Raw genomic sequence first — 19,324 nt, 5'->3', positions numbered from 1 at the left:
GGACTGCAGTCAGATGTACAGAGGGAGTAGAGTAGTGGGCTCAGCATCCCTGAGTAGAGCCAGTGGAGGAGAGATGGTAGCCAATTTTTACGTACTGCGGCTGGTTGATCAGAAAGTCCTTTATCCAAGCGCAGATGGGTGGTGGGAGCCCCAAGCAGGATTGTTTTGGGACCAGAATGTCTGGGATTATTGTATTGAAGGCTGAGCTGAAGTCAGTGAAGAGCATCCTGACGTAGCTCCCCTCATGCTCCAAGTGGCTCAGTGTTGAGTGGAGAGTGATGGCGATGGCGTCCTCAGTTGACCTGTTTGTATGCAAACTGGTGCGGGTCCAGGGTTGGAGGGAGGCAGGCTTTGATGTGCTGTAGGACGAGTCTCTCAAAGCACTTAGTAATGACCGGGGTGCTACCGGGAGGGCGTTGAGGCTGGTTGGAGATGCCATTTTTGGAACTGGGATGATTGTGGCAGATTTCAGGCAGGACGGGATGACGGCTTTTACCAACAAGAGGTTGAAGATGTCGGTGAAGACCTGGGAGAGCTGATGGGCACATGTCTTGAGCAATCTTCCAGGTCCTCCATCTGGACCTGTAGCCTTCTGGGGTTCACTGACCAGAGCACACGTCTTACATCCTGTACCTGTATGGTGAGTAGGGTGAGTGGGGGGTACTGGAGGCTGGTGGGGGTTGCAGTGGTGTGGCTGAGTGCTGTTGTTGAGACTCAGACTGGGCAAAGAAACTGTTCAGCTCCTCTGCAAGCGCCTCATTGGACTCCCCAGATGTCATATCACAGCCTTTGTATTTTGTGATGTTCTGCATACCCTGCCACACCTGGCGGGGGTTATTGATGAGATGGTCTTCTATCCTCCTCTTAGAATCTGCTTTTGCAGCCCTGATGCCTCTCTTCAGGTTGGCTCGAGCGGCGTTGTACAGAGCTCTGTCATCTGACCTGAAGGCTGAGTCGCGGGCCCGAAGGAGCATGCGGACCTGGCTTGTCATTAAAGGTTTCTAGAGGTGGTCTGACAGGCCCAGGTAGGGGAGGGGTAAGGCTCTGTGTGCATGCTTGATGTTGGAGTACACATGATCCAGAGTGTTGTTCCTTCTAGTTTGGCATGTATGATGTTGGCTAGAGCTGGGCATCGATTCAAATTTCACGAATCGATTCGATCCGATCTGTTCTGATCCAATATCGATTTGGGTCAGTGTTATTATAACAGTTTTTTAGCTATTACCTGAATTATATTACTTTGTAGTTGTAAAACATATTAATCTAGCATTATATTGACATTCAACCACAATTTAATGAATTACTTGTAGTTAAAGATGGCTGTAAGGACCAATCTCCTCCTAGATTGTTGAATCAGATGCTTTCACAAACGTGTTGTGGGGCAGAATTACTGAACAGTTCTAGGGCCGCCACCAGAGGGCGCCAGAGGTGTCTCTACCTGCAGCAATAGACTGCTACTGGGATACTAACCACTTGCAATATTAAAAATTTGATATTAAGAACACTAATGCAATTTTAATTCAACATAGGTCTGGGTATTGTCACTAATTTCCCTCAACTGATTCAATATCAATTAATTTACGGCTAATTATGTAACACCACATATTTTTCTTGAATAGTAAAAACATTTTCAGAAAACTTTTTTTTTTAAATATATAAAACACTGAGTAGTTGACAATCAAAATACACAATACAGTGTTTCCCAGATTTAGAGCCAGAAATGCTGTTATGGGGGAAAAAACAGAGGACAGGAAAAAGGGGTTAAACTTTTTAACAGTCTGATTAAACTGTTTTAAGTCGCTCTAAATATTCTTTAAGCTCAGAGCTCAGATATCATGTTGATGTTAATACAACTTACAAAGAATATTGGATCAATTTAAACTCGTAATACGGCTCAGAAATTCCTTCAATGATGGTAGATCCAGCTTGATCAGCACGTTGCCATGACAACCATGACGTTATCAGCGTAACCCGGAGCAGGAGAAATCCGCCATCTGCTCCTCACTGGAGCGAAATGCTTCCATCTCCCCCTGCTGAGAGAATCTAGAGAAAACTTTTGATTGGTTGACGTGTTTACCGACACGCACTCTGTCCTCTGACAGAAACCCGTCTGTGTGTGTGTGTGTTGACTGCCGTGGACACAGAGAGAGCAGGTGCAGCTTAGTGTGCCTCTAGAGAGAGAGTGGCGCCATCTCCGTTCACTGCAATGGTTCAGTTTTTTCACAGCAATGGCGGCGTATGGAGCCCCTCAAAAGTTCCCGGAAGTTAGCAAAAGCTAAGCGACGGTCAATGTATTTCAATGGAGCAGATTGTCGGAGCTACACTTCTTCAAGGTAAGATGTTTTAATAGTCATATTTCCATATCAGTTGTGCATCGAAATCAACTTGACAGGAGTAAATAAATATGTTGACGGATTGTCACCGTCTAGATTAATATATTTAGAGATTATAAACCGATAAAAGTTTATGCTAGCACACTGATAGCAACAGATGCCACAGGCTGATGAATGTAAATTCTGTTTGTCAATATAAATTGATCCAACGCCGTTGATAGCGAGGTTAATGTGTAGGGAGAGCGATTGTAGTTACGTTTTTATTTAATTTTAATGTATTTATAAGGCTGTGGAATTATGGACAAAGATATGACGATGATTCTGTATGTGGGTCATAATGTGTGACCACCGCATTTCACACATTTAACACTATAGGCCAGGCCAATAATTACACCGTTCATTTTACATAATAACTAGAAAGTGAGCTATTTTGTGGAATAGTGCAGCACCTACAATTATACAATATTAGGGCTGTCATTTGATATTGCAGGGTGAAAAGTTCAGTCATATATATTCACTATATATTATACTATTATATATTAATTATGTTGTATTATCAGTGTATATCAGTTACCTTCACTTGGTGCTGTGTGGTCAAGAAGCAGTGATGCCACTTCACAACCTTCTTGTGCATGCTTTAGGCCAGGAGTGCTGAAAACGTGAGACTGAAAACATAATGAATGCAGAGTTTTTCAATCAATCATACTAAACAAATGTCTCTAACAGGTCATATCATCTTGCAAATATTTTGAAACCTACAGGAGGAGCACTTTGTTGTGGAGCATCAGGCCAGGAGTATGTGGTGGACCACAGGGAGACTAAAAACATAGTAAGGTAGGTCAGGTATAATAAATTCCAAATATATAAGTTTTGTAATGAATGTATGTATGGCAGAGCAGTTGAACTAGATTGTATTAGATTGTACAAATGTGCCTTAGGAAATGGGTGATGATTATTACTGTAATGAATATGTAGTTTACTATTAATTAAAGAATCATACCGCATTACTGCTGCATGCTGCACATCGGGAGAACTGAAGAATGATGTTGGCTGGGGAAGAGCAGTGATGTAGCTGGGGCTGGTAGTTGGTGAAGCAGGGGCTGGTAGTTTGTGAAGCAGGGGCTGGTAGTTGGTGAAGCAGGGGCTGGTAGTTTGTGAAGTAGGGGCTGGTAGTTGGTGAAGCAGGGGCTGGTAGTTGGTGAAGCAGGGGCTGGTAGTTTGTGAAGTAGGGGCTGGTAGTTGGTGAAGCAGGGGCTGGTAGTTGGTGAAGCAGGGGCTGGTAGTTTGTGAAGTAGGGGCTGGTAGTTGGTGAAGCAGGGGCTGGTAGTTGGTGAAGCAGGGGCTGGTAGATGGGGGATTTATTAGTGTGGCAGTGTTGTGGAAGGTTGAGGAGCAGTGATTGTTGGGTGTGCAGGCAGACCATGGTGCTGGCTGGGTTGTGGATGGTGAGGGATGAGTGATGTGGGTTGGGTGCTGGTAGGCAGATAGATGATAAGTGTTGTTGGTTGGGTGGTGATAGGTGGGGGATTGCTGAGGGTGGCTGGGTATATGTAGGTGGAGGGGCAATGATGCTGGCTTTGTCCTGAAACATTTTCAGCTGTTCTGGTGTTGCCTGATTTTGAACCTAGGCTACTGTTCTTTTTCACCTTCTTGGTTTGGCTTTTGCTTCCCAGATGGCCATCTTTTAAGTGTTGTTTTTTCCTGTCATTTTGTATTTTTTTTGCTTCAATCCGCAACCTCAGCCTTATAAATCTCCTGATGATTTTTTCTTTTATTCCACAGCATGATGGAAGCTTGCTGGAGAGTGCCTGTAGAGCTTCCTTCTCCAACACACCCACTGCATTTGGAAGCTCCATGAGGGAAGAACCAGTCTTGGTTCTAAACAATTGCTCAATGTGGTGAACAACATCATAGGCTTCTCTGGATGGATGGCAAAGGGAACCTGACTTGAACTCTTTAAACTGTAACAACATGCTCTTTTCTCCCACAGGATTGTCATCAGGCTGCTGTGATGCAGTTTTGCATTCTTCACAGATGCTGGCAAATTTGATGATCTTGTGGACAATGTAGCCTGCAAGATGGAAAAGAATGCATTGTTCTGTCTTTTTAATGTCATGTGCTTCTCCACTCACCACTGTCAGTTGTTCCACTCTAACTGATGGAGTGACATTTTTCTCCACTCTGTCCAGGAAGTCTGCCAAAAAGCTACTGTCATCCTCCTGGTAGCTGCCCGATTTGATGGTGGTGAGGAACTGCCCCACAGATATAATTCTGAGAGCATGGTGGAACTCCACTGGAGTTGGCACAGGATTTTTTGACCTCACACAGCTGAATGTATTTTCAAGGCAGTCTTGTGTGAACCTTGATGTTAATACAAACCTGTGGCCTCTCACCAGCATCTCCTCCTGTATGGCCAGAATTGATGTTGTAGCCATTATCACTTCTGACTGAACGGGCTTCCACCATCCCTTTGGACCAATCTTCATGCCACGAAACAAATGGACAATTTCTTGGAGGAAGGTGATGGCCTTCTGGTATTCGTCAATCCTGTGCCTGCTCAAGGCTGTAACTGGATGCCGAGATGACATGAGGTCAAACCATTTATCAATTTGCTCTAGGAACCATGCTGTGGTCATGTAGGACAGAGGGCGGTGTTTTAGCTGCACCATGTATTTCAGCCCAGCACTTGTTGCTCTACTGAATACATTCAGAGCTGGCCCAACCTTCATTTTGTCAAAGTGACTTGGCCCAATGGCTGCAGCTGTCACGTGAGGAGCTATTTTTAATGCCATCCCTTCTTGGAATGTAATTAGGTCCTTAATTGGGACCACAGACACATCATTAGTGGGGAGATTGTGCTTTTGCACCATATCTGGAGGAATTACAAACACCTGTCCACGTATAAGGGCACTTTTTAGGTTTTTCACCAGATGTGGGACATCTGGCATGAAGAAGAGCTGCCTGTCTGGTGTTGCTGGATGTGTCAACGATGTGTTGTTATGGTCGACCCCAAACAATTTCCACATTGCCTGGTTAGGGCTACCCATGTCAGTGGTGACATTCATGACATGTAGCCCAATAGTTGCTGCCCTCTGAATTATTTCTGAAATTATTGGCTTGTACTCTGCTCCATTTGTTGAATTGCCACTGAAATGGTATGCCACAACTTGCTTCCAGTGTGTGGTGTTTCCAGCCAACATAAACACAACCGCATGTGTTGCCACCCTTGTGTGACCAGGCAAAGTCACATCACCATACAGTTTTCCTGTAAGCATGTGTAACTCCACACTTGGTGTTATTGCCATTTCATCCATGGTCAACACACACTCCTTCTCCAGGTCTGTAAATCCATTCACCTTCAGTTTGAGGAAGTCAAATACTTCTGTCAAAACACCAGGCTCAAATTTAACTGTTTGCATCCTTCTTTGCAGGGTTCTAATTCCTGGCAGGGGAATCTGCATGTCCCGCAAGGCCTTGTATCCTGTGGAACCTGCAGCAAATCGAAGTTTTAATGCCTTCTTCAGTGTATCGTTGCTCCATATCATCCCTTTTGTGGTTAGTCTCCCTAATGCTTCAACTTGATCTGTTGCTAAAAATTTCTTCATTTTTTTGTCCCTAATTTTCATTTTCTTCTTAAGAAGTGCATTTTCCTTCTTCACTTTTCTCAATTCTGCTTAGGTGTTTTTAATTAGATTTTCTTGTCTTTTCATTTTTTTTAGGAGCTGTGAATCTGTGGTTAGTGGTTCCCTGTTGTGCTGACTGACTGACGTGGGCTCTCCCTGTCTCTCCTCATCTGCCATGTTGACTCTTTCTACTGTCTCACTTTCCCTTCTCTCAGTCTCCTCAGTCTTGGAAACTGTTGTAAGTAGAAGACATGGCACTGTTCATTTTTAATAGTAAAATATGTCACTTAAACAAGAAATACTGGAATATTTATCAAAAGTTTATATACATTATACCTGTGTCATCTTTAATACAGTAGCTGTGATCAGCAGCTATGGACCATGCATTTGCAGGTGAAAGAGGGCATCGTGGAGTTGGGGCCTTCCTCTTTTTTTCATAGAGTGATGCGCAAAGATGGTGGGTATCGCATCTTCTCTCAGCCTCATCTTGCCCTTGCTGGTCTTAATAAACTGGTCAGCCTCAAAATGTGCCTGCAGAGTTACCTCACCTTAGTTGACATACACCACAGCTCACTTTTATCTGGCACTGTGGACATGTCTAGCATATATCACATTGTGGTTGAATACACAGTATTAGATAGCACAATACTCTTAGTATATGTGTTTACAATCTTTACAACTATAAAACCTAACCTGTTAAATGTAACAAACATGTTAACCTTAAGAACTTAACAAAATATACATATACAAAATAAGTGGCTGATTGTACATTGAGTACAAGCACTTCCTGGAACTTTTGGAGGCTACATGGACCACGTGATCGGCAAGCGTTTTGAGCTTCCGGTGGCGCCACTCTCTCTCTAGAGGCACTCTAGTGCAGCTATAACATGTCGTCATGGAAACCAAATAAACAGCATCAGACTGTTTACTGTTTGATAAAAGGATGACGTGTAAACCTGTTCTAGATTAAATGTGACTTTAAATAAGCATATCGTTTTGTTATAAACTACGTGCGTGGTGACATCACTTCCTGTTGAACGTGATAGTGACCGTTAGCGTTAGCTGCTAATATGAGTGCCGCGATCTTAGCGTTAGCTGCTAAAATGAGCGGTAATATGCTGCAAAGGACATTACAGGTGAATGTAATCCACACTGGTGAGTTAAAACATCTGAACTTGACATTTTCTCGGGAAGAGAAGCTGAATTTTGGACGGAAGCGACACAGGAAACCTGTGTGTTGATAGACTCAGACCTGACTTTCAGCAGCCATATCAAAGCTTCACTAAGAAGCTTTTTACCATCAACAGGATTAAAAGTTTAGTCTCCCGGTAAGAGAAACTCCTCCATGATCCATCTCCAGTAGGCTGGATTACTGTACTGGTCTTTAACAGGACTTCCCAGTAAGACCAGTAAACATCTGCAGCTCATCCAGATGCTGCTGCTAGAGTTTTAACCAGGACTAAGAGATCTGAACACATCACACCAGTTTTAACATCTTTACACTGGCTTCCAGTTTATACTGGTTTCCCGTCACAGAATAGATTTAAACCCTTCTGATGGTTTACATCCCAGAACTGTTTAAAATCCAGGTTAAAAACATTTTTCTCATGTCTCTACATGAAATCTTTACAATAACTTTTTATCTCATCTTGCTTTTAATCATTTTAATGTATTTTTTTATTTTATTGTGATTCTTGCTTTGTGTTGATGCATTTTACTATTCTAAATATCTGTAATGTTTTTGTTTATGTAAAGCACTTTGAATTGTCCTGTACATGAAATGTGTTGTACAAATAAACTGCCTCACCTTCAGTGTTGGAGATGTTTTACCAGCCTGTCTTCTCCAGGGAGCTTCTCTTTGCTGCTGTGTGCTGGGAAGCAGCATCGGAGCAGCAGCACCAGCAGCCTGAACAACCTTAGAAAGAAGGCTGGAACTGGTGGAGAGGAGGTGCTGAACAACCTGGTTTCCATCATGGAGAACCCGACCACCTCTCCACCACACTGGTCAGCCAGTGGAGCTCCTTCTCCACCAGACTAAGACACTCCGATACAGGAAACCTGTCTATCACTAATCAATAAGTCAGCTCTGCTCAGACACCAGGCTCCACCTGCTGCTTCTATCCACCATTTTTTACAGAATAACTTTTATTATGAGGAGCAACTTAAATTTTTAGGAGCGCACACTGAAATCTCCTTGAAAAGCAAATATTCACATTTCCTCTCATTTTCACTGTATTATTGATAAATACTGTAACAATAAATTCAGAAATTACAATGTTGACAATTCACTTTTTTCGTGTTGGAATAAGGCAAGGCTAATTTATTTGTACAGCAGATTTCATGTACGAGACAATTCAAAGAGCTTTCCATAAAACAGAAAAACATTCCAGCAGGTGCAGAAAGCAAAACAGATGCATTAAAAAACAAAAATGCAATTAATCAAATAAAAACAGAAGGAAGATGCTAAAATAAAGGAGATAAAATGCAAGAAATAAAGTTCCAGTGTGGGGAAAGACAATATTAAAACATGATTCCAGCTTAAAAGAACCAGATGTAGATTTTGACTTCTAAATAAAAACTAGTCCATGCAGCAGAGAACAGGTGGGTCTTTAACCTGGATTTAAATAAACTGAGTGTTTCAGCTGATCTGAGGCTTTCTGGGAGTTTGTTCCAGACATGTGGAGCATAGAAGCTGAATGCAGCTTCTCCATGTCTGGTTCTGACTCTGGAACTGATAAGAAACTGGATCCAGATGACCTGAGGGTTCTGGTAGGTTCATACTGGGTCAAGAGGTCTCTGGTGTATGTTGGTCCTAAACCATTCAGAGCTTTCTAGACCAGCAGCAGAACTTTAAAGTCTATCCTCTGACGGACCGGCAGCCAGTGTAAAGACCTCAGAGCTGGACTGATGTGGTCCACTTTCTTGGTCTTAGTGAGGACTGGAGCAGCAGAGTTCTGGATCAGCTGCAGGTGTCTGACAGATGTTTTAGGTAGAACCTGTAAAAACACTGTTACAATAATCAAGCCGACTAAAGATGGAAGCTGGACTAGTTTTTCCAGGTCCTGCTGAGACATCAGATCTTTTACCCTTGATATGTTCTTAAGCTGATAGGCTGACTTTGTGGTTCCCTTCATGTGTTTGTCAAAGTTTAGGTCTGAGTCCATCACTACACCCAGATTTCTGGCCTGGTTGGTGGTTTTTAGGTCTGAGTCCATCACTACACCCAGATTTCTGGTCTGGTTGGTGGTTTTTAGGTCTGAGTCCATCACTAGATCCAGATTTCTGGCCTGGTTGGTGGTTTTTAAGTGTATAGACTGAAGCTCTCTGCTGGCCTTTAATCATTTCTCTTTGGCTTCAAAAACCATCACCTCAGTATTGTTTTTGTTCAACTGAAGAAAGTTTAGATACATCCAGTCATTAATCTCCTCAATGCATTTACCAAGAGCCTGTACGGGGCCTCGGTCTCCTGGTGACATTGTAAGATATACCTGTGTGTCATCTGTGTAGCTATGGTAACTAATGTTGTTCTTTATTTTTTTTACTCTGTCCTGTCCAGCATCCTAACATACAGAACGGTGATCTGTGTGCCACATTTTGCTTTGGTAGCAGATTTGCTCTACCAAGGGAGATATATATATATTATATTTTATATACATGACTGCCCTTGATATTTTTATTATTTTTATAGTAATCTTATTTTCTTTAGTCTTTATATGTCAGTGCCGAACCTGACAGGGAGATAAAGGAAGAGGGGGAAAAGGGGAGAAAAGGACAGGATTTAAATGTGTAAAAAACAGTTGTCTATGCTGCCTAAAACACACCACAAAAAACAATATAAACTACCACAGTACTACATGATACATAAAGAAAATAGGATAATGATGATATGAAAAAGTACAGTAGTCATCAAATGTACCTGCAGAGAAACGTACCAACACACAAACATCAGCAACATCTAGTCAGAAGCAGATGGAGAGACGAGCATGTTTGTGAGCATGCATGTGTCAGCGTGCGTGTGTGGCCATGCAACAAGGAAAAAATGTGTGCTTGCAAGGGTGCCGTGATCACACCGCACCCCGAAGCATCAGCGGAGGACAGGGGAAGCCTGAGGCCCCACAGGCCCAGCAGGTCCACAGAGCACCAAGCCCAGGACGGCCAAAGCAGACAGAGCAGCGGCCACTCAGACCAGAGCAGAGGGGCCCCCAGACCAGAGCCACCCGACGTGGCAGGGGCACCAGGCAGCCCAGGGTGACGGTGAGCAGGCCCAGCGTGCACAGGCCGCACGGAGGGCACCCCACAGGCCCAAGGGCCACCCATTCCCCCCAGCAGAGCCAGGAACCTGATCGCCCCAGGCAAAACCACCGCTGGCCACGCCAACCCAACACCAAGGCTAGGCACCCCAAAGAGGCTAGGGGAAGGTGGGCCCCAGACCCGACCCTCTCCACATACTGAAGTTTTTTAATTGTTGGTTTTAAAAGATTTGTTCACCACCTGTAAATAAATCATCAGAAGGAAGAGTGTTCAAAAATCCACATTTTTAAAAGAAGGAAAAACACCAGAGATTGAGTAGAATTGACAATTCTTTGTTAAGCCAGTAAGGTAAGAAACAGGGGAGGCCTGTTAGCTTAGCTTCTGGTCCACTAATACATGAAGTGTCGGGACCCTTCGGTTCAGCCAAAAGACCCGCCTACCTAAGTTATCCTCCTCATTTATACTGATACAATGCATTGTGGCTATATGCGTGCATGTGAATGCACATGCACATGTGAATGTGTATTTTGCAAGGTGGTCCCTCCTTCTTCCGGGAACTTGATTCCTCCAGGTCCTCCATCTGAGGTGCGTCAGAGCTGAAAGGAAAAAGATACTTCGCTCTGCCCTGTTATCTGTCTGCCTTTCTGTGCTAACTCCCTTCTACCTTTTTTCCCACAGTTTCACACAAAGGCTGCTCTTTAATAATTTCTCTGAGTTACTGGAAATTCGATTCTGCTTGGAGTGAGGAATAGATAAGTAAGGAGATACAACAATATTTACAACCACTCCCTACTGAACATCCAGAACATTTTCAAGGTCCCTGTTATTTTCTCAGTATTGAACTCAGTAGCCCTGTATGAGTTTGTGTCCTGTTTGTGAATGCATTATCTGTAAGCTGTGAAGGAATAATAATAATTAAGCTGTTTTCACCTCAGCACCACTATATAATGTAGCTCTATTAATTAAAAGCAGAGCCTAATGAATGTTACTAAAATCTAAGGATAAAATGTAAATGATTAGTTACTAAAATCTAAGGATAAAATGTAAATAAGTAAATAAATAATAATGTTTAAAAAATATTTGCAACAATACACACACTCACACAACCACATGCATTCTCCCTGAGGTCCGCCCAGCAGCACCCTGCACAGGACTGCAGGCCGGCACCAAACCTCCACCCCCCGCAGCCCCGAGCGCATCCCAGGACACGAGAGCGTAGGAAGACCTCCGCCCCCCCTGCCCCCCCGCCTGAGTTGTGTGTGCATGAGTGTGGGCTATTTATACTGCAATTAAAAACTGGAAGGAGCCATGGCTGCCAGGCAGCAGGACCCCCTCAGGGCTCCCTCAGTATGTGTGAGTGTGTGTGTTATGTGTGTAGTGCAATACTATTAAATGTGGTAGTGTCTAATGTGCAAATAAAATCGGGGGGAGAGAGGTCGCAAAGGGAGGGAAAGGAGGAAGGGCCACCTCGGTGGCTCCTGTCCGTCCATCCACAGCCCATGTGCCCATCTCCCTGAGGCCCTAAATGTATATTGGTTGTGATTAAAATCTAGTGGGGCAGGCAGTCGCAGGGGTCCACTGGGGGATCCCGCAATGGGGACCCCTCAGCCAAACCCATCAACTCCACCCGCCCTACAGAGCCCTATGTGTGGTGTGTATGATGTGGGGTGGAGGGGGGGGAGAGGGGCTTGGGGAGGGACACAACCGGGAGAGACGTCTTCTCCCAGGCAGCCAACTCCTCAGCTGGCCGCTGTAGGCGCCCCCGCCTCCCCAGGACCACCCAAGGGCAGAAGGGCAAAGGCCCGGCCCGGCCAAGACCCCAACGCCCAAATGCAGCACTGAGGTCCAGTAAGACTAAGACTGACATTTTTCCATCGTCTGTGTTCAAACACACGTCATTAATGACTCTGGTCAGAGCATCTCAGTGCTGTGGTGCTGTCTAAAACCTGACTGGAAGACATCGTAACAGTTGTTTTGTGTTAAAAATAGTTTAGTTGATGAAAAACGGCTTTTTATGATCTTACTGAGAAACAGAAGATCTGAGATCAGCCTGTAGTTGCTCATTTGTGTCTAGATTGTCCTTTTTAGCAGAGGTTTGATTACAGCTGTTTATAGAAGTTTTGGGAAGACGCCTGAAATGAAAGACCAGTTCACAATCTGGACCAGATCTGGTTCCGGAGACAACCTTCACCTTAATAGGAACAATAGCATCCATAATATTTAGCACGTTAGCATTACATGATGAATATCTGGGCATTCAGACAGCTGATCGTATCCAGCAGTTCAGTAAAATCCTGCTTCAGTTCCTCAGATTGTTGTTTCATAACGGCATTCGATCCTACATGCAGGATGTGCTTTTCTACAGTTGGGTGCCCCACCACAATTTGCGTAATTTTTCCACACACATTTCTCACGTCTTTCACACCGAAGTCACCAACAATCAGAGTCTGAGGCCATCTGCTTTTACTTTCTGACTTGTGTTTTGGTCTAACCTTGGTGTGTAGGGAGATTTCATTCCGATCATCAGATGTAGATCCAGGATCCGGCAGCAGTGGCGCAAACCTGTTCTGTAGATGCATGTCTGGTTGTTGTGAAGAGGATTTGTTAGTTTTCCTTCTGATAACTGGCCACGACTGTGTCTTGCTAATGAGAGGGGTTGAGGATGTGCTTGGTCTGGATGGCAGAGCAGGCCAGCCGGTCACGTCGCTAATCTTCGCAAACTGGGCTCTGCCTGTTACTCGTCCTCCCATTTCCTTATGAGATGATTAACTTTTAGGCTTTGCACCAAGAGCATTCCAGGGAGGACTATCAGTGAAAGAGTTATTACCTTGCACATTGTCCTTTTTCTTTCCAGCTAAGTTTGTGCTAATTAGCTGTGCATTAGCATAATCTTGTCTGCTGTTTTTTTTTATTAAAGGCAAGGTTGATTCATTTCCTCACAATCCATTCACTTCCATATTCATGTCAAGCTGTTGAATCTTTGTTTCCAGCATGTTGATCCTCTGTAGAAGTTTGTGATAGTCATCTGTAGAGAGGGGAGGCATCTAGCGGCTAGTTAGCTTTAGCTCCTGAGTAACTGTAGATAAGGCTTCTGCTGATGTGACACTGACAAGATTATGAGTCTTAAAAAATAGTAGTATCCAACCAAATCTACCACAAAATACAGTCCCAGTCAACTTGTCAAATCAAATCAGATTTGATTTTCACTTTGTAGTCGAAGCAGAACGGCAACTTTGTCCCCATCTTCCCCCACAGGACATGGTATGACTGGTCCATGTAGTTCCTGGTAATAAACAGCTTCAGGGACTGATGCTTCTCTCCAGCCACTGTTCCCACTCCTGGCTGTCCCAGAAGTCGCAAATTAGCATAATCAGCCTGGTACATATAGTTGTAACGGATGCTGCCATAAAGAGGGACGTAGTGGGAAAGAAAAAATTAATAAAAAGACAACCTAAAAATGTTTAGAACAGCTAAATAATAAATAAATAAAATAATAATCCATCCATACATACATACATACATACATACATACATACATACATAAAGATTTATTGGTTTTGTTGTCTGTGCTGGGGAAGCAGCATTATAATCCAGTAAATTATGTTCATTGTATTTTACTTTAAATGATAAGTAACTCAGCTGTGTGACAGCATTTAGAAATATTTTGTTTAATATTTCAAATCTAATTTTAAAGTTCACTTCAATATAAAAACCCGATAAAGAGTCCTGTGTTGCTGCTGGAATTTCTGGTGCAATTTTTACTTTGTCGATCTACGTTCCTACCCTCACCTATGGTCACGAGCTGTGGGTAGTGACCGAACAAACAAAATTGCAAATACAAGCAACTGAAATGAGTTTTCTCCGCAGGGTGGCCAGGCTCTCCCTTAGAGATAGGGTGTGAAGCTCAGTGATACCTTACCCCCGTGATACCCCTATGTATATTCATAGACACATTTTTTTAATTCATTTATTTATTTATCTTTTCTGTTTTAAGACAAAGATAAAAGATACTTGTGTGTTACATATCTATAAATTTGTAAGCTCAATCTGTGAACTTGGTTTAAACTGACAGATAGAAGAACGTGTCTTTGTTTTGTCTGTACAAATGTTCAATAAAGTTCCATTTAAAACAATCTACTTCCTGTCTGTTAGATCTGCTTCTCACCCATACACTGTATATGAAAGATTCAGGAGCCTCCATGACGTCACCCGTAGGTTTCTGAAGAGCTGAAGTGAAGCTCATTGGACAGTTCGTACCATCGCCATCTTGACAGTGTCACGCCTGCTGTCACTCCCGGAAAATACAAAAATTGGCAAAGAGGTGGAGTTTAGAAGGGGGCTGTGAAGGTGGGGGTGGATAATTGACGTCTATCAAATTCTGATTGCCTGTAGGTAAGAGCTTACCGAGCTAACCCGGCGCTAACGGTAGCTAACCAGCTAAAGGAGGTACACTACCGTTCAAAAGTTTGGGGTCACTTTTGCCATGGGATTCAATAGGGAAGTGACCCCAAACTTTTGAACGGTAGTGTAGGTGGCCTAAAGCTAAGGGGCACTGTTAGCCGTCTAAAAATTGCAGTTGTGCTGCACTCTCCCTTATTTCCGCGGATATTGGATACCTGTCAATCAAAAGGACACGCCCCTAATTATGCCTAATTTTAAGATTAAATAACATCCAAATGGATGAGTTAGAGAAAAATTCACCCCCTCACAGTTTTCATGAAGGTAAACTTGACCTATTAATCCTGAAATAGATTTTTGTACCAGGCTTTAAACATGTTTATTTCTGCTGTGAAGTCTATGGGGATTTGCTCTGTTTTGGAGCCAGCCCCTAGTGGATGAAGGGGGAACTACATTTTTTTTATTTTTGACTTTCGCATAGGCTTCACATTTGACTGCGGGAGGTTGCCACTTCACACCACATCCTCTCTGCTCTGTCTCTGCAGAAATTGGGTCCTGCCAACACGCTGCACTTCCTGGTCCGAGATGTCAAGAAGGTGAGTGCTGCACTCAGCCCAAGCTCAGGTCGGTGTGGTTTTCTTCAGTCCACCAAGCTGTGAAGACACAGGAGCAGATCCAGAATGGATCCAGAACAGATGCATATCGGATTCAGAACGGATCCAGAATGGATCCAGAACAGATCAAAAACTGATCCAGAACGGATCTAGAATGAGTCCAGAACTGATCCAGAACAGATCCAGAAAGGATCCAGAACAGATCTAGAACATATAAAGATTGGATCCACAATGGACCTAGAACGGATCCAAAATGGATCCAGAATGAATCCAGAACAACCAGAACATATCCAAAACAGGTGCCAAACAGATCCAGAACAGAACCAGAACAGGTCAAGAACGGATCCAGAACAGATACTGATCGGATCCAGAATGGATCCAGAACAGATCTAGAATGGATAAAGAACGGGTCCAGAACACATCAAGAACAAATCCAGAATGGATCCAGAACAGATCCAGAATGGATACAGAACCAATCCAGAACAAATCCAGAACAGATCCAGAACAGATCTAGTACAGATTAACAATGGGTCCAGAAGAGATCCAGAACGGATCCAGAACTGATCCAGAACGGATCCATAACAGATCTAGAACAGATCTAGAACAGATTAATAATGGGTCCAGAACAGATCCAGAACAGATGCCAAACGGAACCAGAACAGATCCAGAATGGCTCCAGAAAGGATCCAGAATGGATGTAGAACGAATCCAGAACAGAACCAGAACATATTCAGAACAGTTCAAGAATGGATCCAGTATGGGTCCAGAATAGATACAGAACCAATCCAGAACCGATCCACAACAGATCCAGAACGGATCCAGAATGGATCCAGAGCGTATAAAGAACGGGTCAAGAATGGATCCAGAACAGATCTAGAATGATAAAGAACGGGTCCAGAACAGATCCAGAATGGATCTAGAATGCATACAGAACAGTTCCAGAATGGATCTAGAACAGATCTAAAACAGATCTAGAACGGATCCAGAATGGATCCAGTATGGGTCCAGAATGAATACAGAACCGATCCAGAACAGATCTAGAATGGATAAATAACGGGTCCTGAATAGATCCAGAACAGATACAGAACCGATCCAGAACAGATCTAGAATGGATAAAGAACAGATCAAGAACAGATCCAGAATGGATCCAGTATGGGTCCAGAATGGATACAGAACCATCCAGAACAGATCTAGAACGGTGTCATAACTCAGGTGATTAGACTCAGTAAAATCCAGAATCCCACAGATAGGTATAAGGTCTTTTATTGTACACAGTGAATCAAATGAATGTGCAATCCGGTCTCTCTTTAGTCAGTTGTCTGTGGACACACGAGACAGGGGTTAGGAAGCAGGTAGAGTGAGATAATACTGAACTGGTGTAAAGGTTCACGTACCAGCTGATGTGATTCCAGCGTTTGACTGAACGAGGACTCCGGAGGGGGGGGGTAAGGGAAGCCAAGAGGGAGACCGCTGGAGTGTGGGAGAGAACTGCTGAACAGAGAAGATGTTAGTGGAGGAGTCACAGACTGAGGGCAGGGGTACCATGTATGGTAGACAGCGGTGGGGGTTTCCATCATCCAATATCCAATCCCGTTAACAAATCCAGAGGTCAGAAAGCCAGGCGATCCAAACACAATCACAGCAGAGTACCAGACAGGGAGCAGGCAGAGACAAGAATCCAGGTCCAAAAATACATGGTCGACGGCAGGCAGGCAGACAGGAAAACAAAGGCTGGATACGTGCAGGGAAGAACCAAGACGATCTGGCACAGGAAGATTGTCACACACAGGTAGATAAGGACCCCAGCGCAGGTGGAGCGCATCAATGAGAGTGGAAGGAAGATGCTTTCAGGGCAGCTGGGAAATCCAAGCACCATAAAACGGATCATGACAAACGGATAAAGAACGGGTCCAGAACAGATCCAGAATGGATCCAGAACAGGTACAGAACGGATCCAGAACCATTCCAGAACAGATCCAGAACAGATCCTGAACGGATCTAGAATGGATACAGAATGGTACCAGAACGCATCCAGAGCAGATCCAAAACAGATCTAGAACGGATAAAGAATGGGTCCAGAACGGATCCAGAACAGATCTAGAACGGGTCTAGAACGGATCCAGAATGGATCCAGAACTGATCCAGAACTGATCCAGAACGGATATTGAACCGATCGAGAATGGATCCAGAACAGATCCAAAACAGATCCAGAACAGATTCAGAACTGATCTAGAACGGATAAATAATGGGTCCAGAACAGATCCAGAACGGATCCAGAACAGTTTCAGAACGGATCCAAAACAGATCTAGAACGGATAAAGAATGGGTCCAGAACAGATCCAGAACGGATCCACAACAGATCCAGGACGGATCTGTTTGGGTTTTTGGTTTTTGTTAGTTTTTTCCTTGTGTGCTCTGTGGTTTCTGTTTCCGCCTCGTTAGAACACCTGGTCTAATTACTCATCCACTTCACCTGTTCCCCATTACTCCCTCTTTGTATATATGTCCTTGGTTTTCAGTCACTCCTTGTCAGATCCTCTTATGTGGTTATATGTGGTATACTCCCTGTCGTGTGTGGTTCCCTGTCTTGAATTTCGGGAAAATAAACCTTGTCATTTGCACCGATTCTGCCTCCTGCCCTGACTGCCTGCAATTGGGTGCTCACCTCCACCGCAACCTGTGACAGGATCCAGTATGGGTCCAGAATTGATACAGAACGGATCCAGAACGGATCCTAGACAGATCCAGTATGGGTCCAGAATGGATCCAGAACCAATCCAGAACAGATCTAGAATGAGTAAAGAATGGGTCCAGAACAGATCCAGAACTGATCCAGAATGGATCCAGAACGGGTTCAGAATGGATCCAAAACAGATCTAGAATGGCTAAAGAACGCGTCCAGAACAGATCCAGAACGGATCCAGAACAGACCTAGAATGGATACAGAACAGATGCTGAACAGCACAGAGCCCAATGAGTCTGAGGACAAAAATCAAAATCCACCAACAGGGTAATGACTGATACTGAATTTCTCCTTGCTTTCTATCTTCCTGTTGACCCTGATTCTAAGGTCCAGAACCGGAACAACTCAGCTCTGCTGTTGTGATCTGTTGAAAGATTTCCCAGATTTCTCCCATCTTAGAAGCCTGTTGCCGAGTTGGCCTTAAGTCTGCGTAAATCCGTGGGACTGAGCAGACGAATATTGTGAGACAATGGTTCCCAGATCTCATGATTTCTGGTCTCTGGTCCAGTTTTTCCTTGTGTTCTGTAAAAGGAAAAAGTTTTGTGTGAAAATGTTGTGTGAATGGTTTACCAGGAAGTCTTGTGCCTGAGGGTCACTTCCTGTTGTGTGTTTCAGGGGAATCTTCCTCCAGATTACCAGATCACACTGATTGACATTGGGCTGGTGCTGGAGTTCTTGATGGGTGGGGCTTACCGCTGCAACTACACCAGGAAGAGCTTCAGGACGCTGTACAACAACCTGTATGGACTGAAAAGAGTAAGTACAGGTGGTGTAGAGAAGACCTGGTGGTCCCCCTGGTCAGACCACAGCACCAGGGTTTAGAAGAGATGCATTCCAGCTGGAAACCAGTTTGAGAAAGAGATTGAACTCCATCCTTACCACCAGAGGAATGAGCTTTATAACGTCCTTGTCTTGTGTCTTACAGCCTAAAGCTCTGAAGCTGCTAGGCATGGAGGTACGTATGTGTTGAATCTGAATCTAGGACTGGTCTGCTGGACGGGTTGGTGGTAATCACCAGTTCTGGTCTGGTTCCTGCAGGACGACGAGCCCCGACCCAAGGGGAAGGGTAAGAAGAACAAGAAGAAGGAGGAGGAGGTAGACATTGATGTGGATGACCCTGAGGTTAGCAGGTTCCAGTATCCCTTCCATGAGCTGATGGTGTGGGCAGTGCTGATGAAGCGCCAGAAGATGGCACTGTTCCTTTGGCAGCGGGGGGAGGAGGCCATGGCCAAGGCTCTGGTGGCCTGTAAACTCTACAAGGCCATGGCCCATGAGTCGTCCCAGAGCGAGCTGGTGGACGACATCTACCAGGACCTGGAGAACAATTCCAAGTGAGTCCCGACAACCAGGTCCAGATACATG

The 19,324-nt window shown here is 44.2% G+C and overlaps 1 protein-coding gene and 2 long non-coding RNA genes across 3 annotated transcripts in view; all 3 read left to right on the top strand.

Annotated features, from left to right (window-relative positions):
* The window catches only part of LOC121641417 (transient receptor potential cation channel subfamily M member 1-like), a 132,421-nt gene that overhangs the window by 85,395 nt on the left and 27,702 nt on the right, over positions 1 to 19,324 (top strand). Inside the window, exons 13-16 of the mRNA XM_041987529.1 lie at positions 15,151 to 15,201; positions 18,578 to 18,718; positions 18,888 to 18,917; positions 19,001 to 19,293. Coding sequence (XP_041843463.1) covers positions 15,151 to 15,201; positions 18,578 to 18,718; positions 18,888 to 18,917; positions 19,001 to 19,293 — 515 coding nt within the window. The remainder of the gene's footprint in view (positions 1 to 15,150; positions 15,202 to 18,577; positions 18,719 to 18,887; positions 18,918 to 19,000; positions 19,294 to 19,324) is intronic.
* Positions 2,293 to 4,716, top strand: LOC121642135. Its single transcript, XR_006010841.1, has 4 exons — positions 2,293 to 2,333; positions 2,894 to 2,992; positions 3,095 to 3,167; positions 4,116 to 4,716. It is a non-coding gene; the product is annotated as an uncharacterized LOC121642135 (long non-coding RNA).
* On the top strand, positions 5,570 to 6,536 carry LOC121642130. Its single transcript, XR_006010840.1, has 3 exons — positions 5,570 to 5,888; positions 6,053 to 6,194; positions 6,313 to 6,536. It is a non-coding gene; the product is annotated as an uncharacterized LOC121642130 (long non-coding RNA).

This window comes from Melanotaenia boesemani, chromosome 1 (assembly GCF_017639745.1).
Source record: "Melanotaenia boesemani isolate fMelBoe1 chromosome 1, fMelBoe1.pri, whole genome shotgun sequence".
NCBI lineage: Eukaryota > Metazoa > Chordata > Actinopteri > Atheriniformes > Melanotaeniidae > Melanotaenia > Melanotaenia boesemani.
This window is presented reverse-complemented; position numbering and strand designations above follow the sequence as displayed.